This window comes from Anser anser (assembly GCF_964211835.1).
Source record: "Anser anser genome assembly, chromosome: 10".
Taxonomy (NCBI): Eukaryota; Metazoa; Chordata; class Aves; order Anseriformes; family Anatidae; genus Anser; species Anser anser.
In genome coordinates, this window is record NC_139730.1 from 21,161,114 (window position 1) to 21,187,082 (window position 25,969).

Below are 25,969 nucleotides of genomic sequence, written 5' to 3' on the forward strand. Positions count from 1 at the left end.
GTATGAATAAGGGAACGGGCTTGGGAAGAAGCTCAAGAACGAGGACATATTAAGCAACAAGCGTGCCTTCTGCTTTTAGGATTTGTTACTGCAAGGACATAAAACTTCACAGCATTAGGTTTATGGTGCTTTTATGCTGTACTGAGTGACTTGAGAACAAGAGGATTAAAAGACAACAGGCAGAAGGAGATCTTTAGCTTCTAACTCTTCCCAAAGTGGTAATGAAGAGTCAGATACAGCAAAATGTAATTTAAATTCCTCCCTGTGCAGTTTATAAGATTATGCAGTTGATTATATTTAATAATAGATCTCCTTCTGCTCTATAGATTTTTACATAAGGATTTGGTGAACTATGCAAATCTGCTTTAGCTTACAATTTGTCACTGTCTGCAGCTACAGCCTACTGGCCAGGCCGCCGGTATCGCTGGAGCTGTTCAGGGGCTGCCGGCTCCGACCTTTCCCTCCTGCAGGGCTCCCTCCCTTAGGGGCACGTAGGAAACAGGCACGTAGAGCATTATTTAGTTTGCTGCTAACAGAATTCAGTAAAAGTTTCTAATACATGTTGCTGTGTCCTGGTGGAGTTATAGCACAGTTCATCTTGTCTTCAGCTATCTTTTGCCAAAGCTTTTCTGCTTTGGCTCACAGCTGAGGTCAGAAGTCTGATTTTCATTTATTTTTGCTGCTCCTCATAGGTGCCTTCACTCTATGGGAAGGACTGGTTGTGAAGTTTGCCGAAGAGGTAAATTAAATCTAGGGTCTCTAGTGCACAGAGAAACACCTGAAAAACACCAGTTTTAAAGGGGACGTGACACCGGTTATATGAACTCAGTTCTGCCTGAACAGGCTTCGGGATGTCTAACAGCCTTTGAGGAGAGCCAAGGCTACAAAATTCTACGAGCCCAGAATTGCTGGGGGTGTACAGATGCACAGGTTTGTGATGTTATTCGCCGAGATGATCATCAGAAATAGAGTAGGAACATGTTTGTCTGGCCCCTGGAACAAAGAGGTGTTAAATGGTGTTACTCCTGTTCTAGAAGGATTGCTCACAGAAAAATAATATGCCAAAGATAGGGCTTAGATTGAAAGGATTTTAAGAATAGCAGAGAAAAATCCATCCCCAACTCTATGTGAAATAAACTGATGGTTTCGACATAGTTCTTGTGATATTGATGCCATATCACAAAAATCAATGTAATTTATACTAGTTGGGTTTCAGCTGTCAGAGTAATCAGGCCAAAAGTCGCATGCAAAAGTAACTAGTAACTGATCCAAAGTGGGGCTTGGTGCACAGGTCGCTATGGGCACTCACATTACAAACTTTGACTGTGAATTTGCTCTCTACATAAAGAAAAATTGAGCTTTCAAGCTGTCAGTCAGGCACTATTCACAAGGAGAGGAGAGGAGAGGAGAGGAGAGGAGAGGAGAGGAGAGGAGAGGAGAGGAGAGGAGAGGAGAGGAGAGGAGAGGAGAGGAGAGGAGAGGAGAGGAGAGGAGAGGAGAGGAGAGGAGAGGAGAGGAGAGGAGAGGAGAGGAGAGGAGAGGAGAGGAGAGGAGAGGAGAGGAGAGGAGAGGAGAGGAGAAAGGAAAAGAGAAGACAAGAGAAAAGAGAAAAGGAAAGGAAAAGGGAAGGGAAGGGAAGGGAAGGGAAGGGAAGGGAAGGGAAGGGAAGGGAAGGGAAGGGAAGGGAAGGGAAGGGAAGGGAAGGGAAGGGAAGGGAAGGGAAGGGAAGGGAAGGGAAGGGAAGGGAAGGGAAGGGAAGGGAAGGGAAGGGAAGGGAAGGGAAGGGAAGGGAAGGGAAGGGAAGGGAAGGGAAGGGAAGGGAAGGGAAGGGAAGGGAAGGGAAGGGAAGGGAGGGGAGGGGAGGGGAGGGGAGGGGAGGGGAGGGGGGGGGGGAGGGGGAGGGGAGGGGAGGGGAGGGGAGGGGAGGGGAGGGGAGGGGAGGGGAGGGGAGGGGAGGGGAGGGAAGGGAAGGGAAGGGAAGGGAAGGGAAGGGAAGGGAAGGGAAGGGAAGGGAAGGGAAGGGAAGGGAAGGGAAGGGAAGGGAAGGGAAGGGAAGGGAAGGGAAGGGAAGGGAAGGGAAGGGAAGGGAAGGGAAGGGAAGGGAAGGGAAGGGAAGGGAAGGGAAGGGAAGGGAAGGGAAGGGAAGGGAAGGGAAGGGAAGGGAAGAGAAGAGAAGAGAAGAGAAGAGAAGAGAAGAGAAGAGAAGAGAAGAGAAGAGAAGAGAAGAGAAGAGAAGAGAAGAGAAGAGAAGAGAAGAGAAGAGAAGAGAAGAGAAGAGAAGAGAAGAGAAGAGAAGAGAAGAAAGAACCTGCCCCGAAAAGAGTGGTCTGGAGAGACAAAAAGAGCAGAAAATTTTGTACATTGTCTTCAGGGAAGGTTATATTAAATGAATTAATGGCATGGATTTCTGTTAGTTGTAGGGAAGGCAGCATTATATCCTGGGTCTTAGGCAGTTCTTGTGGTTTTGTTTATTTGTTTAGGAATTCCAGTAATGATGGAATTAAAAAGAAATAGCAAGATCACCTTTTCCAGCTAAATCTCAGTGTAAGCAGAGTAGGAAAGGAACACTGGTGAAGAGGAAATTACAAGAATGGAAGAACTCAAGCTATCTCAAAAACTTTATATAAAAAGAATAAAAATATGAAAGCTGTCTGTATCGATTTTAGTAATGTGGCTCTCACAAACCTCCAAGGTCTCAAAGCAGAAAACAGTATCAAAGGCATAAACCGGTTCCAGTATATAGAGAGTGACACTGCAGATATGTGAAATATATGAGGTTCCAGAAGAGTAATGTCTAGGAGGAAAACAGCACAGCTGATTTCTCTATCAGGCACTAAAGAAAATTCTAACATAATCTTGCTAACTTTCTAAAGAGTGAAATTTTGGTCATCCTGGTAAACGAGGACACCTATGCTTGCAGGAAACCTGGTGTGTGTAGAGTTGTTGCTACTACTACTACTATTATTATTATCTTAATATATACCAGAGCATCAGTTACAGACCTGGATTTAACACTGCTGTTGCATCTTGACAGAAAAGCTATACTAATAGCTTTTAGTAACATGTATATGTTACTAAAATAACATTTTACCTGATATTTTCTAAAATATCAGAAAAAGCCTCTGTATCAGAAAAAGATTTTAATTTTCAAAGCATTGTGTACCTTCAAAAATGGTGCACAATTTTCTCTTTGATCTCTTCTCTGAATGGGAATTCCCTAGATATGTTGTCAGCCCACTGGCAGGATAAGATGTGGTATAAGACACACCACTCATTTCCCAACTTGTTCCTTTTTAGTATTGGAAACATAATCTTAGGCACTAGGTTTGCAGGTATAGGCACATCTGTGAATGACAACCTGTTCTACATTCAGAGGATGGAAAATTCTCAGTGAAGTAGACAGCTAGAGAGCTTTTCACAGAGTAATTATGTGAGAAGGTTCCAGTTCACTGAATCTTTTTTCCCATGTGCTTGAACATCTGGAATACAGAAAAGCTTTCTATATGTGTACGTATGTAGCCAGACAAAACATCGTACTGACTTCCACCTACTAAAAATTGCTCGCTCATTTGTTCTGTTTAAATGCCCAAGGGATACACTAAAGTGGGGAGCTAACGGATACCAGAGATCTGCAAAGTTTTATAGAAAAGAGCTGAACAAATGCTAGAAAATAATGAAACAAAGAAGGAAGAGAGAAGTAAGAACAAATGTGGGACAGTTATGTTGTTCAATGTAACAAGGTTGCTTACATCCTGTTATACCAGTGAGGCACAATGAGTTGATTCTCTTTTATTTAAATCTGAGGTAATTTTATGGCAATCATTGAAAAATTTTAGAATTGTATTTTGAGTAATTTAGATCATATTTGCTGCACTAATCACATTATGAAGTTCTAAACCTTGCTATTACAAGTTATTTAACAACAACAAAAGATTTCTGTAGTGTTGTTCACAAACAGATGCTAAACTTTTTACCTTTCGCAGTCACTCACCATCCCCTAATCAGTCTAAAAGGCTAGTATACTGATTCACAGAGAATCAGTAATAAAATAAAAAATGCAGCACAGTTATACCAGTTTGTCAGAAATGTCTCTCTTTTTTTTTTTTCTTTTTTTTTTTTTTGGTGCCAGAAGTGCATAGCATAGCAGTGCTCTTCACAAGAAGATATACTTATCTGATAAGAGATTCCACAACTACATTCATTCATAAAATGAAGATGAAACAGTTTTCTTGCATCTCTTCTTTTTGGAAGGTGGATGATGACAGCACTAATAAAGGTTAAGTAGACTGAGGAAGGCTTTGTAGAATATGTGGGAGATCTCAGATATGTGCAGCTTATTGAAAAAGCATTGTAGCACCTACCACATCATGTGTCATGTCAAGTGAGAAAAATCTTTCTTCAGTTCCCCAGGCATTTCAAATATAAGTACTCTAAATACAATATCCTATACAAGAATCCTATTAGATACAAGTTGCAAGTTAAGTGTACAAACTCATACTTTTCTCTCCTCGTTTATTATATTTGGCTGTTTTTCCACAACCACTTTTTAAAATTTAATTGTCTTGAATCTTACATTGAACTGATAATTGAAACTGAAACCCTAGGAACATATAAACCATGCAATGCCACAAGTTGGATGACTATGTATGAGCAGGACAGCAGGCAAGGAGTCTTCCTGTGCTGAACACGTGGTCCAGCCCCAATCTGCATCCTTCTATGTTAAGATCAAGGCAGTATTAGGACTCTTAGCAGACAAAGGCAAGTAAAAAGCTTTGACTTCTCTCTATCCACTGATAGGCTTGTCTTAACGTGGAACTGGGGAAGTATATATTATGGTGGCTTGTCTTAACGTGGAACTGGGGAAGTATATATTATGGTTTGTGGAAGGGTTTTAATAGATTTGGAGTGATCCTGTGAGAATTTATGAAGCTAGGCATGTTGACCTTATTAAGGAACATATACAGAGTATGGTTAGCTCCATAGTGAAATGTCTGGAACACATACGGGAAGGAAAAGAATAGCTCAACATAGTCATCTCTTTGCAAAGACTTGAGTTAAAGAGTAATACCAAAACTATTAATTTTGCTATTTCTACTGTGGCTGTGAACCTACAAAACTGCTTTCTCTGGTAATGGAAAAAGCCCATGACAGAGGTTAAGAGAAGATTTAACTGTGGCTGAAGGAGGGAGATTTACTTACAGCAGGAAAACAGCTGTCAGGGAACCAAACTAAAACAAAAGACTTGTTTGAATGTACCTGAAAAAGTTAGCTATGCCAATGCTGCTGTCAGGCTGGTGAAGTATAAGTACACTAGGTAAGCATATAAAAAGTTTACCAGTCTCAGGAACCTGTTCCTATATGCTTTATTTCCACTGCTTAATGTATATGGTGTTTGTTGTTTAAATGGATTTTCGGACCAGTATATACATCTCCCAAATGGGAGAACCCCACATTTGCCTTAATTCTGAAAAATGGAGTGCATAGATATATGCAGGATTTGTCAGTTTCTCAGCAGTTTTGTCGTGTCTTCCCAAAAGAGACAAAAAGTCTGACAGCTGGGGATGAATGCAATCTGAAAACTTAGAAAGGATGCATGTCCAGCTAACTGTGTACTCATGATAGAGGTGTGTCTGTTTTATGAGCTCTCTGTAGTGTATGCTTGGACCATGTCCTGAATGCTGATCTCAATTCAACTCTAGAAACTGTGGGCCCAAACTTATGAGACTGATTGATATCTCTTCTTTTCACTATTGGAAGGAAAACTTACAGTGCAGACACTGGTATAGTATAGGAGTCATAGACACTATACCAGTATCAACCATTAGCTCAATTTGTGAAGACAGACAGATGAAACTAGTCAAAAAGGGCAATCCAGCAAATTATTTAAGTCACTGTTGAAAAAAAAAAAAAAAAAATTCTTCAAGCCCAAGTGCCAGGCAAAATAGTCACATGGGAAGGCAGCATACCATAGCGCTCGTATTAGCTAACAGAGAATTCAAGAGGAGTCATATTAAAAATAGGAAAGATATTTGTAGAAGAAAATACAAATGTAGCAAAATACAGAAATGAAAGCCATATAACACTACAACAAGAGTGAGATTTTTAAACTCAAATGCAATCTGAGTGCTAACATATGGCTATGAGAGCTGTAACTACCCAATGTGTAAAATCAGACACCCTAAAAAACAAATGTCTATAAAAGATTCTGATTTGGTATAAATATGCTTTTCACTAACTATGGAGAGATGAGAAATCAGAATTATCAGCCAGTAGCTTATCTCCATCAGTATGAAGAGCACACAGTAGTGGCTGAGTGTGTGCTTCAGATGCCAGGACACAGACACATACCCAGAGCTGTCAGACACAAACTGGCCATAGGTGTGGAAGAGGCTGTGCATGGGAGGCCCTCAGAAAACCCATTAGCAAGCAGGACACATTAGCAAGGCAGTCACAGCTCCCTAGAGCACTTGGAAGCAGCCCCAAATGGCAGTAGAGAAGACTAGTTTCTGACCCTACATTGGCAAGGAGTTATTAAGGCAAAGAATACAAACATTTAAAGTGATCAGATCCTTAGATCAAAATAGACAATTTCTTTGTTAATCCAAGTGAACAGGATTTTTTACTGAACCATGGAATTCTCTGGCACTTGCAGCTAATCAACACTTTCTAATAACAGCTGCATCATTTGTATAATTACTTTCTACAGAGAACAGAACTTGTCAGAAACATCAAGATGCTTTAGTAGCATAAAGGAGACTAACAGATAAGGATCGGGGGTTCCCTGTATGCCAGTTGACTTGCTACATGTATCGTGAAATGCATTGCTCTTCATGACTTTGAGGGACCAGCAATCTATACGAAAAATACAAAATCTGACCTTCCCCTTTCGCTCTTCTGAAAACTGTGTGGGTCGAGAGAATGGTGCCTGGGTCCTGCATGTGGGTAGCAAGAGAATGCCCATCGCTCTCTGCTCTGACATGGCTGCTGCTGGGCTGGGCACCAGGGAAGCCAGGGCAAGTAGGGAGCATATGGAGCAGGCTATAGCCTGCAGCTGGCTGGATGATGCCTACTGCAGGTTTGGATGCCTGGCCCTAGCTTACAGAGGGGATACATAGGCTTTAGTTACAAGAAAGTACTTTAAATCTGGGTGTCCTCCATCTCTGTAATCCAATATATTTGTGGTTTCTTCATCTGATACATAAAGGTATCAGTATGAGACTCAGTTGCTTTTAGAAGCTGTGCTAAGTAATTCTGCTTTGGAGGATTTTATTCCGTGAAGGAAATAAATAAATAAACTTGACAAATGTGTTTTTCAAAACTCTGAGGAACTGTGCATCACCTGCTGGCACTTCTGAATTTAGGGCGCTGCATATCGAATTATTTCTGCTCTCCAGTATTTTGCTTTCCTTTCAAAAGCTTTTTCTACTGCAATTTGTAAAACATCTTTTGGGCAATTCCTATGCTGGCAGCCTTGCCTGTCACATTGCTTTTCCTTCACAAATAGTATAAGGAAATAGAGAATGACTGTCTGGGATGATATAGGTTCTTTTGTTGCTGTTGCATATGGACAGACTTGAATTGTAAACTGGCTACCACCTGTTTTCTTCTGGAAGTAGGAAAAGCAGTTTTTTTCTTTCTTATAAAATGCATGAAACATCTCATTAATTTTGCTCATATCCACTCATTTACATAATAAATCCTCATAGGACCACATGCTGAAATCTTAGTCAAAATTCTCAGTAATCCGTTAAGACTTTGCATGTGTTTTGTAGCAGCGCTTTCACGATTTGACAAGTGGGGATAGGGGGAGTGTGGCATTGTGATACTAAATCAAATAAATCTCGAAAAGCATTCATGCTAAGTTTTGGAGTGACGTCTCTCTTGTATCACTGTGTACGTCCTATCTCAGGTCATGTTGTCCAGAACATTTGCTCCTCAAATGTTAAGGCTTGAATGTTTGATACCATTGAGTTGTTCCTCTTACAGATGAGCTGCCCAGCATTGCTTCCAGTACTTATACATGGGTTTCTTCCAGGGAAATTTGGGGTTTGGCACAGGTTGCCCTGTAGGGACTGGCAGGGCAACTCTAGCTCTGGCTCAGCAGGAATCAGGGAGATCTGTTGCAAGTGGGCTGAAGGTATTATGATAACTTTTGATACCTGAAGTTTTCACTCTTCCTATCTCCCAGAAAGGCACAAAATGAGCAAATAAGCTTGTTTCACTTGGTCCTATAAAAATGTTACATACTCTTTCTGTAGCGTCTCAAGTAATTACTTACCATATCGAGAACTGTAAGACATTTGTGCCACAAACTCTGTTCTTACCACTTCTGTTCTTTGATCAGGGAAGTACTAAGTCAACAGTATTCCTGTTTTGGCTCCATTGGGAAGTTGAGCAGAATGGCACTGGTGAGAGATTCAGCACCAGAAGAATTTGGGGCTTAATTACAGTTAAATTAAAACATTATGACCCTTTGGCTTTTCCTTTTGATCCATCAGTCAGTACTTCATGAGGTATATTCTATGTCCCAGTATCTTGTCATTTATGATAATAAAATACACAGGCATGAATCTGCCTAGAGGAGGTTTTAAATAACTCTGCACATTTATAATTTCAGGTGAATGTGTAATTCTTAATGTCCTGCATGGTTACATGATAAATAATTGCCGTTTACTTCCCTCACTTTTAATTTTATTGGCAAAAGACTCATTGCCATATGTTTGAATAACAGGAAGAGTAAAAAGGCACAACTGAATACATAGTTTGTTGGTCGTGTTTTGTTTGTTGTTTTTTGTTTGTTTTAAATTGCATATGGAATACATTTTTACAGCTTTGCTGAGAGTATTTTCCATGGAATGTTTAAGGCGAAAATGAGTTGTAATTGCGTAAAAGGTGATTTTTAATTATTTTGTTTAGTGACTGGGATGCTGGGAATATGGACCTGAGGAGTGCTGGCCAGGTAGTGTAGCCTGGAGGAAAGCCTTGAATAGCTGGACTTTTTATATGCCCACGCAAACTGTGTGGTGTAGGGAGCAGAGACGATTGGCTGTGTCATCATTTGTCAGAGCTGATAAGGCAGGGAAGCAAGCACCTTTTCAACAGTGGTCTCTACTGTAAGTTCTTTGGACTTCAGATGGGACTGGCAGTGCTTAACCACTTAAAGACCTGAACAGGTCTTCATTTATAGGGAGCCTCTGTGGGGTCTGTGATGGATTTTGGATGACGTCATACGCAACTGTGGAGTTGGCTTCAACAAACAAAAATTATCTCTAGCCAAATTTGATTTTTCAGTGAAAATCTATTTTTTATCTGAGGCATTCTTTTTTTTTTTTTCAGATAAAACAAGTGGAAGAAAAACTGTCAGTTTTAGAATAAAAAGCTGATGGTTTTTCACAGGAAGTAACCACCTCCTGATGTATTTTTTTTTCTGAAACCATTATTCTCCAATTAAAAAGATTGTCAATAATGAAATATAATCTAACAATTATGTTAGTTTCTCTTGTTTGTTTAAATTCTGAGGTGGTGCGGTATTGTAATGACTGGGACTGTCTTACACCTCTTCACAAAAATGTTTTGCAGATAGCAGATAAAATTTGCTTGGTTCTTGTCAAGGGACTTTTGTTTTCACCAAATGTTATTCCTTCTTGGGAATAAAAGGGGCTGTGTCTTTTAGCTCACTTAGCTGTAGTGACTAATTCTCTGAGTTTTCCAGCCCCCCTACTCTCCCTCTGTGAGATTCCACGTCTCAACATTCATTGCAGTGAATCAATGTTCTTAATACTCTAACAACTCAAACTATGAAACAGGACTGTATTGTGACAGCTACTGAGACAACGTGTGTCCCTGAGACATCATGGTCTAAACAGCCTATCTGAAGGGTAGGCAGGGAAACAAAGGCACATGTGTGAGAGCAGTTCAATGCCAGCGATGCTTGTTAGATCATGCTGGCTTCACTCTGGAACAAACCACAGTCTTGCTCATGGAGTCCCTCCCTTGCCTGCCAAGAGAATCTGCACAGATAGTGATTTTGGCAGCCATCTTCTAAATTACTAAGAAAATCATGAAATGGGTGATAACTATGGTGTCTGAGTGCAAGTAAAGTTTTTTAATATCCTATAATATGTAGCTACCCTAAAGTAGTTCCAACAAGGTAACTGGTTAATTACATATTTCTAACTAAATACTTGTGTAATTTTAAAGGAGTATTTTTCCCAAGGTGGTCATAAATTGCAAGGATAGATAGCATTAGGCAATTACCAGTTTGAAGAATAGGTGTTGTCACCATTAAAAGTGGGTACTTAGGACATATAATGGCAGTGTCACATTCATCACAGCATCTGAGAGACAGGATGCCTAAATGCAGTGAGAAGGCTATTAATGCTGAAAGGTTTTAAAACTGCCATCAGATCTCTTGTAGTCAATACTGGTGCTTTACATAAAAATTGCCTGCACTGATGATAAGGTAACTTGTCTGAGCTCAAATCATTGGAGAACAATCAAATATGATAAATGATTGCCAGGTGCTGCCATTTTCAAAGCAGAGACACAAACTTATGATAATGGAGTTAAGACAAATCACAGAAACTTCAAGGGGGTGACCCCTTCAAATATTGTGTGATTCCTGGCACTCAGTCAATGTAAATGACACCTGATTTTTATTGGCAATAACAGGTGTGTTTTCAGAACACCCAAAACCATCTATCTATATGCAGTAGACATACTCTATAGAGAAGAACGGCATTATATGTCTAACATCCATATTTATTTTTTAGAATTGCTACACATTATAGAGACTCATAAAATATTATCAGACCATGTGAGATTTTCTGACATACTGAGCAATTACAGTTGTTAACTTTGTTCATGGTGGAGGGTGCACAGCACTATCGAAAATGAAGACTAAGTGAAGTTCAAATTCAATGCATAAACAGAATAGGCATTTAAAGTGAAGTATAATTTTGATTTTATAATACAAAATTGTTGTGAATATTGTATACTTTTATTCTTAGGAAAATTCCATGAGCTTGCATGCAGCAGGGTGAAAATATACCTTTTTTTTTCCTCTTCTTTTTTTTCAAAAAGAAAGGAAACACCTGTTTGGGACCAATTATGAGCTTCATAGCACTATCAATCCTAATTACTAAATAGCTACAGGATTCTCATTTAAGCAAAATCAAACATACTTGAAAACTAAACTTAGAATGTAAATGATGCAATCATTCGTAATTCATTCTGCCACAGTACACAAAAGTAGAGCCTGCAGTAGGTTGTTTTTAAATCTTTTGTGCAAATTAATACAGCCAATACAAGATTTTTAGAAGTTGTTACAGAGAAATAGATCTTTTATGAGTACTATTTGTTATCCAGCATTTTAAAACTGATCTTAAATTTGAATGTATCTGCTTAAAAAAAAAAAAAAAAAAAAAAAAAAACAGCAAAGGGAATGTTAAAAAGCAATTTTTGATAAAAATGATCTAAGTTTGCTGCTCAGTAGAAATATTAGCTGCTCATAAATGAACACGTTGTATTGCCATTTGCAAGACCTATACTTACTTGTAACTGGTAAGTTAAATCTTAAATCTGGCAGTAGTTATTATCTACTGCTCATACATTAGTGGAATCAATGATCCAAGGTAATCCAAGGATAATTTCTCAGGCAAACTAACTGAGGGCAAGACCTCAAGATCTCAAATACAGCTATAGCTCCCTTGAGGAAAAAGAGAAGACTCAATATCAATTCCTGGTTTACAGGTCTTTGCCTTTTTGCAGGCTACAATGACTGCACAAATTAGTTGTCCAAGCTCAGGCTGAGCTTTCCCGCTGTTACCCTTATCAACAGAAACTCGTTATAAAGACTGAATATCAATTCATGTTATATGTCATTTGTATGTGAAATTACTTTCTGCACTCAAATAAATACCATCCTATGCATGCATAAATATTCATCTCACAGAAAATGGGTTACTCAGTACAATGGATTCCAAAGCAGCAATTCCCTGGTTTATAGTGATGTTCACTTATGTACACAATTTAGCTTTGAGATGAGCAGGTTAATGTCTGTGGTGTTTCTGTGTACCAGTACTAAATACTTCGTAAGCTACTATTAATCCTGTGAGCAGCTTGGGAAAGAACTTGCAGTAAATATATATATATATATATATATATTAATCAAATGTAGTCCTTTCTGTTTGCAAATTGCTTGAACAGATTGTTAGATCTACTTATTTGTTTCCTGTCAGTTATTCTTTACCAAATATTATGGTGAGGAAAATTAAGCCTACTGATTCATAGCAAATTGTTTGCCGATATTGTAAATGTCCTATATACATATATATATGTATAATGTATTCCTATATATAATAATAATTTCATTTGCCATCTGCGTGATTAGTCACTTCAGAAAATATTATTAAATTTCCCATGCCTTAACCTTTTCCAACACAAAATGTTACATTTCTCCAAACTCGCTTTCCACAGACATTCCTAGCAATAAAACTGTTTCTCATGTGGATTCTCCACCATCTAACCATTTGGAGTCTGTCTGTTTATCTCACAGTGACAGTCTCCACTCTAGGTCGATCAGATCCATGCTGGGCTGGCACTCTTAGTGGTTCATATGTATATAGCACTCACGAGGAAGAACAGTAATGAAGCAAAATCAAAGTTGTTCAAATTTCCTTCCCCAAGAATGACTGGATACACACTGCCCTGAAAAAAACTCTTTGTCACTAAAGCTGAACTAGGAGCTAGTTACTTCAAAGTCTAATTGGTTGAGCAGTAGATTAACTATTGGGGAGGTTATCATGAATAAAACTTATGACATCATCATCATTTTCTTCATATTCTTTTAAAGAATTCACTTTAAGATTCTGGAATTGGTTCTTGGAATCATGGATAAGTTTTTGCCTCTAACATATAAAGTCATACCCTTTTACCAGTAGAGTAGGTACTTAAAAAAAGCATGCTTTGGAGCAGGCTCCAAGAAGTTCGCAAATCTGTTTACTGTTGTTTACTCCTGATTATACAACTTAAGGATAGTAATACCTTATATTGCTTCTGTCTTTTCATTCACACTGGCAAATCAGATTAAATGTGTGAGTACATCTTTGGTTGATGATAGATGGTAACGAAGTTCTAGACTGCAGCAAGCCATGAATCCCTGTCCTTCCTAACAAATTGAATACCTATATATCACCCAAGCTTTTCCCTGAAGTAAGGTTTGGGAAGAGTTGAATTCCCAAGAGGATCTGAAGAGACTTTTAATTTAACTCTGATTACTCTAACAAACACAATGCACCTGCATTTTCACATAAATGTAGTGGGACAAGAAAATCTATACTGAAATGAAACTTAATCCCACATTTAGAAAATCTGCAGATGATTTGAAATCTGTTACTGGTCACTTTTGATTTTATTAAAAAATGCTGGCATGAAAAAATAGCAAATCACAGTATTCCGTCATAATTTGGAAATATAACATTACAGGTTGAATGTAATTGTCCAGCATTTCAGGGAAGTGTTTTTACATACAATGATATATATAGCAAGAAAGAAAACCCTATAGCCCACTTAGAAGGGTTAAAGTTTAAGAAGTGGGAATATAAACTATGCTATGCAATCTAATTCTTGACATAATTGCATTTGGTTTTGTGCAAAAGCCACATGCAGTCATGTGTTCCAACAGTAGCGTTTACTTTAAATAAATCTTCTTTCTGTACCTATATTGGAAACCAAGACAGAAACTATGTAAAAGTTCAATCATTCAGCATGTTTAACCGTTTATGAGTTGTTTATTAATATTTTATTAACTATTTCTTGAAAGAACAGGAAAAATGCTGCTCACCAATTCAGAGAAAGTAAATGATCTTTACTTTAATGATTTAACATACAAGCTTTATGAAATTATCAGAAGTGTTGGTTGCTCTGGTATACTTGCATTTCTCTAACAGAATAGATGGAAGAGTAACATATAATACATTGTGTTTTCTTGCATGAAGAATAAAATTCCTTTTTGGTCTGTCTGGCTTTTTTCTTCTACAGACTTCATTTTCTACCTTTACTCTTTCTTGCCAGGTAGCATTCTTTGCTCATGGTAGAAATGCACCCAGCAATTGAATCACCCCCTTTCTGAAACTGGACAACCTTGTGATGCGCTTTTTTAAAGTACAAGTCACATTTACAGCAGCTGGACTGCGACGGATTTTGAAAGATTGTGAAAAAATATTGGTATGTCTGCCAGCAGGAAGTGTTTTCATGGATGCTAAGGCTGTACAGAAGACAGAGCTCACATTCATGCTCTCCAAGTTATGGTAACACCCCGTATATAATACACTATATGTTATAATCTCTCCCAAATTTCTGTTTTACTCTGCAAGGTATATACTTTCAGGAACCATTCAATAATAATAATAATATCAATAACTAAAACAAAAAATAGTAGTTATTTTGCCTGTGATTGTTTTAAAATGTCAGGTTAGTGTAGCAGATCATGCTGTTTGCACATGTACACTCTAATTCTCAGTAAAAAGGTGTAAAACTGAATTTAGTTACTGAAACATATCTAATGATCTGTGTGACTAGAACACTAAAATTGGAGTGTAATCTGAGAGATACGAAGTTAATAGAAAAATAATATTGGTATATTTAACATTAAGGATATTTAAATGTATAGACATCTTGGAATATAGCAGAAAAACGTGTTAGCTAGGAAGGTCCAAAGGTACACTTTTGGCAGCTTGATCAGATCACCAAAACCACTAAAGTTCATGTTCATGTTCAACTGCAACAACTATAAAAAAAAAAAAAAAAAAAGGAAAAAAAAAAAGAAAAAAAAAGAAAAAAAAAGAAAAAAAAAGAAAAGGAGCAGCACCTACAGAACGCTGAGAATATTGAGAATTCTAGGGAGCAAGCCAATATTCACCATAAGACCTTAAGTGCTTCACAAACTCTTGATTTAAATGCTCTGTAGGAAAAAAAAGGCTGCTATATTTGCAATTGAACTATTAGATCACCAACCAATTCAATTACAGCTAGAATCATGGGACCAGCTGCAATATGAGCCCCAGAAATATTGATAATATTACAAATATTACACTGGAGAAATGTAGCTGTAAGCCAGTGATATACAGTATGTGTACTGTGAGTCCGGTAAACAAAAACAAGCTGTTAATAAGAAATCTGTGAAACAAGCAGTGTTATCTCTTGGAGTCTGTAACAGCTGACAGGCAAGAATATCTTGCTGAGCACCAGTGTAGCATGGAAAAGAGCAATTTGGTCACCAACTACCCTCCAAAATACTCCCGACTGAGAGAGGGAGGACAACAGCACCCCAGTATGAAAGGGGTCAGCCACTGTTCCAGCAGCCCTAATAATGCAATTTCAGAAGTAACTGGCATGTCCTGAAAGAAGAGCCATTGCTATGTCTTCTGCAACAAGAACAGTGTGGATCTGCTTCCAAATGGTGGTGACAAAGGCTTTGGTCAGCTAGAGATTGGTATTAACTCAGAACCACTCGATGCTGAAGAACATTACTCATGATCAGCTGCCAGGGGACTCTTGCTTGGTTTGCTAGTGTTCAGGAATGGCAATGTCATGTTAAATTGTATAAGCCCTACTGTCACTTGACAAAGTTTTCTTCATCCTGTGGTAATTACCTCCAAAAAATGAGTAACCATGGACATATATTCTCTTCAAGAAATATTCTAGTTTAAAGTGAACTTAGTATTAACTGGATGAGGCACCTTCCAGATGTTAAGATTAGAGCAGATAATTGTCTTACTTTAGGAAATGGAAAGGGGAAAGGGAAAGTGATGCAGTGCTATGACATCAAGCTACAGGGATTTCTAAGTAGGAAAAACAAACAAACAAAATCCTAAGAACCATCCAAACCCTAAGAAACCAGGAGAAACCACCACAAAAGGTGAAAGTATTCATCAATGTCATGAGGTGGCAAGTCATCTTGGTTTCTACACATTGCATAGAAAAGCAGTTGGTGAGTGCAGTCAAGAAACAGGAACTAGCATCAAGGTCTCTGCTGCTATGACTTGAACAGAAGCTGATACCTACAGAAGTCATTCATATCTGAGCAGAATTCACCTTCTGAATTGCACCACAAGCAGTTCCTTGGAACAGGAGATAACTTTTAACCACAGCCAGTTCTTACGATATTTCAGCAAGAGAGATCCTAGCCTCTAGAAAACCTGGCACAGCACCTAGCAGGACAGGTAGATAACATGCTATAATGCTGTTTATTAATGGCCATATGTCAAGGAGCAAGCACCACTCCTTACTACCAGCTGGTGGATGTTTCGCACGCAAACGAGCAGCTTTTTGGTGTTGGTTTTACATATCAAATAATTCTTTTGGAGGTTTTCTTGTTGGCACTAGAGGCCCTAGAACATTATTCCATGCTGAACAAGACATTCCATTTGATTGGCACTTCAATGTCTTATTTTTAGGTATTGGAAAGAAAAATGAAAGAAATGGAGGGTGAAATTCAGGCAGTGCTGTGTTGGCCCTGTGTTATCCAGCAGCTCAGCATGCTGATGCCTGGGGCTCCATTCACTTTGTTGTCAGTGATTTGCATCCACCTCCCTGTATCCTAGATGAGAGTCGCCCATGAGGCTTCGAAGCAGGGCTTCTTCAGTTGCTCTTGCTGTAGTCCTCTTGAACTCCATTAGGAAATAAATGCTGATGGAGAAGTAAGCAGAAGGCTCAAGTCTCCTGGTTCTCGCCTAAAAAAAGAGAGAAGAATCTGATCTAATTCCTGCTCCAGTTAATGTTATTTGTACACAGTGGAATAGTATTGACAGGAAAATAATATTCTCTCTTCTTACACCCCCAAAAACCCTACAATTTAGTAGATCAACAATGTGAATTGGAAATCACTTGGGCAGGGAACAGAAATAGACCTGGTTCTCATACATGTTTTGAAATTTCCCTACCCTTTAAGACACTGGAAGAAGAAACATCAGTGAAAAACACTCTGGCACCTTTGTGAATCTTATCCTGAAAATACCCAACCAAAACTATTCAGCAAAGATAATTCAGAACTGCAAGTATTTGAGGATAAAATACTTACTGCATAGGAAAAAAAACATCACCCAGCTTTTATCTACAATTTTGTTTAAAGGGAACTAAGCAGAAATCCCAGGCAATTTAATCGCTGATATTATAAGATGGACACATTCTCACAACTTGAAACAGAGACATTATTACGAAGAAGCGGGGGGGGGGGGGGGGGGGGGGAGCATTCTATTTTCCAGTAATGAATATTCAATTGAGACCATTTATGGGACGGTAAGGGAAGCTCAAGGAGTATAATGATGGACCATAAAAAGAGATTTCTGCCCCATGGAGACACAGTGTAATTCTGCAAAGGGGACTGTAGAATACAAATACAGAAGCTGACCCGGCTCTAGCACATACAGGCAGACAGAAATGTAATCAGAAACGTGAAGGGGCACTACTGCACCTACTGAAATGCCCTGTTCAGACAGTAGGCAGACAGTGGCATGCTGCAGTGAAATGTGAATGATTTGTTGCCATATGGGAACTTCAGTGAAAGGTATCTTCTCAGTGTCCTCAGAGCCTTCTGCAAAGAGGGGTCGGGCATGCCCAAGCCAGCAGGGCTCCATCCAGCCTCCACCCCCCCACCCCCCCCCCACCCCCAATGAAGCAGAGCAGCTGCATCGAGGCTCCGGCTTCAGGCTGGCCTCCTTCATGGTGGCACTAACAGGAAAACGTTGCAAAGCAGTGGCAAGCAGCAAGTCTGCTCCCAAAGCCAGGGGCAGAACAGGGACATGAGAGCTGCAAGAGTAGGGAGAAACAAGGTCAGAAAACTTGCAAGATGCCACACAGAAAAATTAAAGCAGCAACAGTTGTGGAGCAAATCAGCCACTGCCAGTAATAAACGGGGTGTCGGGCTGAACGAGCATGTGTATTTCTAATAGACAGAGCGCCCAAAGGGAGCATGGAGGGCTGTGGGACTGCCTGTCCTTCAGCAAGTCCGCTGATGGGAGAGGGAGGAGAGCAGACTGGAGAAGGCATCAGCAAGCAGGTCCCCCGTTCTTAGTGCTGCAGTCTGAGGAGTACCTGGCTGGCACTAGAGAACTTCGGGAGAAAAAACCACGGGGTGTATCAGCATCCTCACCCCTGCACAGGTATCGCTTCCCTCTCTAGCAATCCCGTTCCCCATTTGTAAGGCACCTGTGCCCAGGGAAGGGTTTGAGTATTTCTTGAAGGGTTATGACTGAGGAAGGTAAGCTGCAAAAGACTTTCCCTTCAGTATGCTTTAGTTTCCATTTATTTCCAAAGGAAGTACCTGGATTGTGAACTCAGGTTTGGATGCCCCAGATCGTCAGTTTAGTTGGGGGCTGTTTGTTTGTTTGTCTTCTTGGTGGAAAAGATAGTGAAACAAAGAGGTTCAGACTAGGCATCATGTTTCAACCCTGAAACATGACATTGTAACAGAGACTAGAAATAAAACAAGCTGCAAAAAGCGAGCTAAAATGTACACTTTGAGGTTCAGATTTGGAGCTAACCACCTCCGGTGCTGACTGAGAGCTGGAGCGTTCTCAAAGTCATCGCTGCCGAGTCTGCGGGTGCCGAAAGGAAGAAGCGAGCCCAGGCGAAGTTGGGAGCGGGGTGGCGGGGGCTCGGCGGGTGGCGGTGGCCGCGTCCCGGGCGGGAGCCAAAGGGGCGGGCGGGGCGGGGCGGGGCCGGGCAGGTGCCGCGGACAATGGGGCCCGCGCGGGGCGGGGCCGGGCAGGTGCGGGGCGGGGCGCGGAGCGGAGCGCGGCCGCCCGGGGTCGGCCCCTGCCGCCAGCCGCGGAGTTCGCCGCGCCGCCAGCCGCGCCCGGAGCCACGCTCTGCCCCGCCGCAGCCCTCGTAAGTCCTGCCGCCGCCGCATCTTCATCGCCATCCTCCTGCTGCCGCTGCGGAGTTGGCCCCGCCGGGGTGCCGGGCGCTGCGCGGGGCGAGCCGCGCCCCCCGCCCATTGTTTGCCGCTGGGGGTGAGGGGGTGAGGGGGGGCCCAGCTGGGCCGGGGGGAGCCGGGGGGGGCACGTCCATCCCCGGTGCCGGCGGCGCGGGGCCGAGCGGTGCCTGCGGGCGCTGTCACTTTCCGGCTGTCCCCGCAGCCGGAGGCTCGGCGGGGCGCGGGGCCGCTGCCCCCGCTGTTAGCTCCCCGGGCGGGCGTCCCCGCCCCACCTCTCCTGGGGGGTTCCGCAGCGGCCGCCAGCCCCTTGGTACCCGCGGCCGCCGGGTGCGGAGCCGAGCTCCCCGGGGCGAGTCCTCGCCGCCGGCCGGGGCCCTCCCCAGGCCCTGCCCCGCCGCCCCGGGCGCTGCCCCCCCGGCCCTGGCCCTGGCCCCGGCCGTGCGCCCGGCAGCGGCCGCCGTGAGCGCGGGGGGACCCAGCGGCCCTTCCCCGCCTGTGCGCAGCGATCGCTGCCCGGCGGCAGGAGCAGCCGCCCCGCCGGGCCGGGCGTGCTCGGGGCTCTGGGGGGCTCCGGGGCGCTGGCGGAGGAGGGCGGCATGCCGGAGCACGGAGGCGGTGGTCCCCGGGAGGAGCAGCCCGGGCACCCCCTGTCTAACTCGGAGTTCGGTTGGAAAGGGGAAATCCGTGGCACGGAGCTGGTGGCGTGGGTACGGAAAGTGCTATGTAATTTCTTTGAAGGAGGAGGAAGGCTTGAAGTGATTTCTGAAACGGGATATAAGCTTTTTACAGGAATAAAATGTTTACCTTATTTGCCATCAATATAGCCGTTTATTCCCTTTCTGCTGTTGTAGCAATTTGTTTTCATTTTCCGATTTTATTGCCCTTTTCACGTTGATTTTCTATTGATTAAATTCCTTTTCTTGCCTGTCGCCGTAGATGTTGGTCTCTGATCCAATCATTAGCAGCATTTGTAGCTACAGTTCAGTTTCTGCCCTCATCTTAAGGAAAAGGCGGGGGGGGGGGGGGGGATACAAGCAGTGCCCTTATTCATTTTCCAACTTTGAATGTATAGGATTCATTCAACATCGACCCTTTTACTGTTTGTGTTCTCTTTCAAATGTTAACAGAACTTGGTCCGTTTCAGGCAGGTCTCCATTAAGAGAGAAAGTGAAATACAAAAGCTTGGCTATGTTTAATGATCATTCTAGTTTCTCCCATTGTGTGTTCCTCAATTATAAGATGTGAGTTGCAAGTCTGTGCGTCTCTTTTAAGGCATCTCCCCACCCTGCTTCCTCGGTCATGTATTTTTCCTTTTTGCCAAAACATTTAGCGATCAGCAAAACCAGGTTGTTTTTCGTTTTTTTTTTTTGTTTGTTTGTTTTGTTTAAAATGGTGCGTGAATACACAGGATTCCTATGACATATATATATTTCTTTTCCTTTCCTGAGAAAAACAAAAGGAGTTTAGATGTGTGTAAGAAAAGGTTTAATAGACTGTGGAGAACTAGAGATTTCTTTCTTTTGCTAAAGAACCCTTACCAATGTTTATTGAATTTGCTCTTCTGCATGAAGAAAAGAATGGTTGTTTTGTTATCTAGCAGCTGTAGGAAGATCGACAGCTACAAATTGCAAATCTATGAAGGATCTGTCCATGGCACAATTTTTAGTTCATTTAGATAGTTATCCTACACATCTTGTCATTTGCAAAATTATATAAATAAGATCAGTAAGTTTATGAAGACGATATAAACGCAATAAATATACTGTAAAGATTTTGAAGGTCTTTGGGATAATTAGCAAAGCATGGTTTTGCTTGAAGTATGATGTTAATACAGTTAATTTAAATTCAAATATGGGCACACCATCGTAAACATTATACTGTAGAAAAGAAATACATATTTTTAAACATGCTACTTCTGTCAGAAGAACATGAAGTGTAATAGTCTTTGTTAAGATGAAGAGAACGTCGTTGATGTCATGGCGTGCTTTGCATTTTTAAACAGAATCTAATGAATTACAAACATTCATTATGCCACCAGCAATTGCTGAAACTTCTCAGGACCCCAAAATAGGGAGTTATTTGTGTACTGTTACTCGCATGTTTTCTGATTATGGCTTGACTGTAAAAACAAAAATAAATAAAGGCATTGTTCTGTAATGAATTCTTTGCTAGCTCCAGATCTTTTGTTGGTCTACTTGTGTCTTGTGAGATTCTGTTTAAACACCTCGGTGGGCTCAGGTTAGGGAACTTTCTGCTGGGAAGTTGGGGAAGCTGCGGGAGGGGGCTGGGTGCAGCCTGTTGGATCTTGGAAGAGTTAAGGGCAGGTAACGTGCCAGGGAAGGTCAGGCTTGCCAATTGTCTCACAAGGCAGAGAGCTCAAATTTTCAAAGGTCAAAAAGAGTGATATGCTAATTTTGATGGATATCTTATATAAATATTGCTCATCTTAACACGTCAGGATGATAAGAATAAATATTTCTTGGTCTGTGCCTTTTAGATAAATGTTATCCTTAACAATTCACTCTTACTTAACTATGATGTGTAATGGCTACTGTTCTTCTAATGCTATTTCACTCTCTATGGGCTTTCTACTCATTTTTCTATTTCTAATGGCTGCTGTTCTTCTAAGGCTATTTCCTTCTCTGTGGGCCAGTGGAAACGGGCTATGTTTATGGGTCCAAGCCAATTTACAACTTTTGAATGCCTTGGTTTGTAACTATTCTTGGCACTGCATGGTGTGGTCTGTCAGTTTCCAAAAATCGGGGGTTTTGAAACCTGGGGGGTCTTGAGTTCAGTTTCACCTCCCCTTCTCTTCAGTCCCCTTGGATGCGTGGCACAGGTGGTGGGCCAGGCAGACAGCAGCGATGCCTATGTCATCAGCTTGCTGACCATGCCTGCTGTAGGTCAACATCTGTCAGGCCCAAAGGCTGATAGGCTGCGCCACTGTGGATAAAATGAGGTGGTTGCTTTGGGGATGTAGACAGAGAAAGAGGCTGATGTCCTCACTTGTTTACTGAGGATACTTACTGGCAATTTCTCACTGAACTCTGCTGCTCCTTGCAACTGTTTTAAATTTATTTTTAACTACTGTATCTCAGTACTTTATCTTGAGGCTTAATTCCTGCTGTGGCACTGTATTTTTAGATTAATTCAAACCTAAGTGTATTCAAAATGCAGGAGACCCTGTTATGAAAGCCAGGGTCTGTTCTCCAGGGTTGGAGAAGGTGTACCAGTGTATCTGTTGGTTTGTGGGGCTCCCCGTACCACACAGCAGTTACACTGGTTGTCCCAGCTACTTCGGGTGATCCTCCTTGACTGAATTGCCGTGGGACTGAACTGAGGTGGGAACTGCAACAGAGTGTCCCTCTGCAGGAGCTGCAGGTCATAAAAAGAGTTCTAGGCTGGATCAGAAGTAATCAAGTATTGGTGATCTCCAAGGAAGTGCTTAATGCCCATCTCTCTTCCAGGGCAGAAAGCAGACAGTAAGGATGTCTGATACAAGGGGAGTGAAGTTTTAATGGAGAAAAATCTGCATCTCAAACTCTGATGTGGGTAATTTAATAGTGAACTAATGTAAATGGTATCTAGAAAACCAGACAAATCTTGAAAATTATAAACCAAAGTAAGAGAAGAGGAGAGAAAGGTGCACTGTTTCTGAAGGCTGACATCTGACTGTTTTAGAGCTAGAAACAAATGTTCTATGAGAGAGCTACGGAGGTGTTTGTTTGTTTGTTTTTCTGATGATATAAAACACCTATTTCTTCCCTTGTAGGCTGAAGATCGCTTGACTTTATCATACAATTCAGATGTTTAAGATGACTTTTTTGGGCATTGTATTTCTCAGTGTGTTCTGTTCTTGTGGCAGGCTTGCAAACACAGTAAGTGTTCATGGTGCCGTTAGCTTAGGGACTGTTCCTTTAGCTCGAGTGGGAAAGATCTCTGCTTGTAAGAGAGGCTTTTGAGTTCTTTCTTGAGTAGGAGGAGTTCCTATCAGTTTTTCAGTAGTATTTTTAAGAATAAGTAATTGAAGCTTCTTAACGTTTTTCACTAATGAGAGCTCACCTTTCTGTCTCTCTGACCCTTTTCAGTGAGCTTAGTTTCCACTGAAGCCACCCTGTGTGTTCAGTTAGGTTGTAATTCCCGTTACAAAGTCAACTTTTGCCTTTCTTTAGTCTGCCACTTCTGGTTTTGATCATCTTTCCTCGGTTCTCAAAAATATTTCAGATTCATTAATCCTGAACTTCTCCCACTGATATACCACTTCTGTATCCTGTAGTCTAGCCAATTTTTTCCAGTCCAGCTGTTCGGTTTGCTCACCAGCTCTAAGATCTCTTTACACCTACAACTTCTTCCACTTCAGAGCTAGTCATGACAGTGTGGCAGCACGCATTTTCTTTCTTCAGCTGTAGCACGTGTCTAACTTCAGTGTTGTTTTTGAACTTCAATTTTCATGCCACTAACACTACATGTGAACTCACCCCTGTGAAGAGACAATGTTTCTATGGAACGGGGTGATCCATCCACGGACTTGAAAGCCAGCAGAATTGGTGCTTAAGGATTTGAATTATCTGTCTGCGAGAGCAGAACCATTGCACAGTTCATGTAAGTGATGTATGTGATCCTAGTTTTCTTTGTTAAAAATTTGACTGACAGACTGCAGATGCAGTCTGTTTTTTTCTAGAACAAAAAGCCATCTTCTCAAATTAACAGCCTGTGTCTCTTTTCCTTGCTAGCTTTCCAAGGCACAGAAGTTTTTCTTGATCTATTCCCTTCTACAGAGCTTAGTTTTGTCCAAAAAAGTGTAATAGAAGCTTTTTGTGAGAGCCACAAGTACAGAGTTCTGTTTTATTACAGCTGCTCAAGAAAGGAGCAGTCCCACCCTGTATTTTCTTCATGGATGGTAGCTTCTTGCTAGTTCATCATGGGAAATATTGTTGTAGTTTCAATATTAGCCCAAGATACAAAATATATTTTAAGTGTTTCAGCCTCATTTATGTGTATTTGGGGGGGGAAAGGGGGGTAAGGAAAGAGTGAGTTCTTCACATATAATGAAAGTGCACAGGATTGAGTCAGACCTAGCCAACCTGAAAATGTCAGATCATAAAGTGCAGCATTTTGGAATTGGGGCTGAAGCGAGGAGATCCACTTCTGCTTCCGCCATTTCAAGCAAGTAATACTTTTTTTGCTTTCCCATAATTCAAAGAACAGGTGAATGAACCTGTCTAAGGCTGCAGAATTAAAAAGAAAAATCACCTTTGGAAGGAAGGGAAAACAACTGTTTTGCAAAGCAAAAGATCAAGATGGGATATTTCAGCAAACAATGAAAAATTACACACAATTAGCATGAGAATGTGTGTTTATAATGTGAAGCCTCATGAAGTAATTTCTCTTATTATTTTCTATCCTGAGATTCTTCACTTTTTATAAAATCACAAATTCAAGTCTCCAAAACTTTAAAACTTGAACTTACCTTTTCTAGACAATCTCCAGCTGAAACACAATTGCACTATGACAATTTTTCTCCCAAAAAATTCTTGTGAATTGCCCATCCTGTTCTTTGCGTCAACCCTTCCTGCCTGCCATTTACTGACTGCTATTCTTACCCTGCTATTAAATCAGAAGTGTTATTAGTCAAATCTATGTTCTTATTGTGCTTCACAGCTACAGAACGAATTTTCAGAAAAGCAGTAGCTGTGATGCTGTGTAGGTACTCTGTGTGTGATGATGCTATGTAGGTACTATGCCTATAGGTGGATGCCTTGCAGCAGGTACAAATATTAAAATACAGGATTAGATTGGGTTCTCTCAAGCAATTTCGGATTGCATTTATCAGGGGAATCGTCCTTCAGTCTTCTGTCTTCTGCACTGCAAACATTACAGCTTTTACTAGAAAAGCAAAAGTTGGGGATTATATATAAACTCACTTTATTTTGTTTAGACAAGAGTAAGCTGGCTGGAACTACCAGCAGGCTTGTCAATTCCAGTGTGTAAATGTATAGCACTACTATTTATTTATTTTTAAATATTGCCTTTATGTTCCTTTGTGTTATTACTTTCATAGTCTGTTAAAAAAAAAAAAAACAGTAAAGGGATTTTGGTCTTTTTCCTTGGTCTCTGAGCAGGGTTTGAACCCTTGAATCCCCAGGCAAGAGTATTTCACCATAAATATTGAACTGTTAAGGAAAATAGCTGCTTCTTCTTGAACTTTGTTAGTAGAGAAGATGGCAAATACTTTGCAAGATCTGCTGACATTCTACTCTTTATCCCAGTAATCTTGGATCTCATTCAGATCTGAAAGAACATTCCAATCCACTCATTGAGATTCAGGTCCTGGCAACTGGGCACTTTATTTGCAACACATATTTTGTCTCCAGTGCCCCATACAAAGATGACCTGGGTTCTTGTTCCCGAATTCTCCACTGCTCACCTGTCATCTCCCTTTCGTTTTTCCATTCCAAGGCTGTTTCTCCCAGCATCTTGCCTGGTCACTGATCTTTCCTAACAGGCTCCCAATCCCTGTTCCCATTTCCTATATAGGTCACTGACCTCAGTGTTTCTCTATTACTCTCACTTTTACTTCCCACACAATCTCGCTTGTTTGCTGTATAGCCTCCTTACTCCTATTGTATTCTGGTCATGAGTCAACTTTCACTCCCATTTAAAAGCTAACAAAAACCCATTCTTTCTCCAAACTGCTTGAAGTTATGAGGAGTCTTACCTGCTGCTTGCCTAGGTAGCCAAAGCTGTGCTGGATCCACTAGAAAAAAAAATTACTGTGTCCTTGAACATGCGAGATAAAATACATTGAGCATGTGCTAAATTTCCAGAGAATAGAGCTGCTAAACTGTAAATCTTTACAGAGAATTTCCCATGCTTATAAAGTAGACTAGCTTCTCTTTTTCCTTGTGAAAAATTTATTTCATTAGTGCATGTTGCTAAAACTGACGACATTTTTAAATGCCAAGACTCTCCACCAAATAGGAATGTCTCAGATTTTCTCAGGCATGTTTTGTCCATGTTAAAACATTCTCA

General features: G+C 41.0%; 2 protein-coding genes across 2 annotated transcripts in view; both read left to right on the top strand.

Moving 5' to 3' along the window:
* The window catches only part of LOC310904863 (uncharacterized protein), a 499,219-nt gene that overhangs the window by 441,325 nt on the left and 31,925 nt on the right, over positions 1–25,969 (top strand). The window lies entirely within an intron of this gene.
* Positions 18,740–25,969, top strand: part of LOC310904784 (uncharacterized protein) — a gene marked incomplete at its 5' end in the record, with an annotated part of 195,057 nt that continues 187,827 nt past the window's right edge. Inside the window, 2 exons of the mRNA XM_083849956.1 lie at positions 18,740–18,769; positions 18,944–19,644. Coding sequence (XP_083706082.1) covers positions 18,740–18,769; positions 18,944–19,644 — 731 coding nt within the window. The remainder of the gene's footprint in view (positions 18,770–18,943; positions 19,645–25,969) is intronic.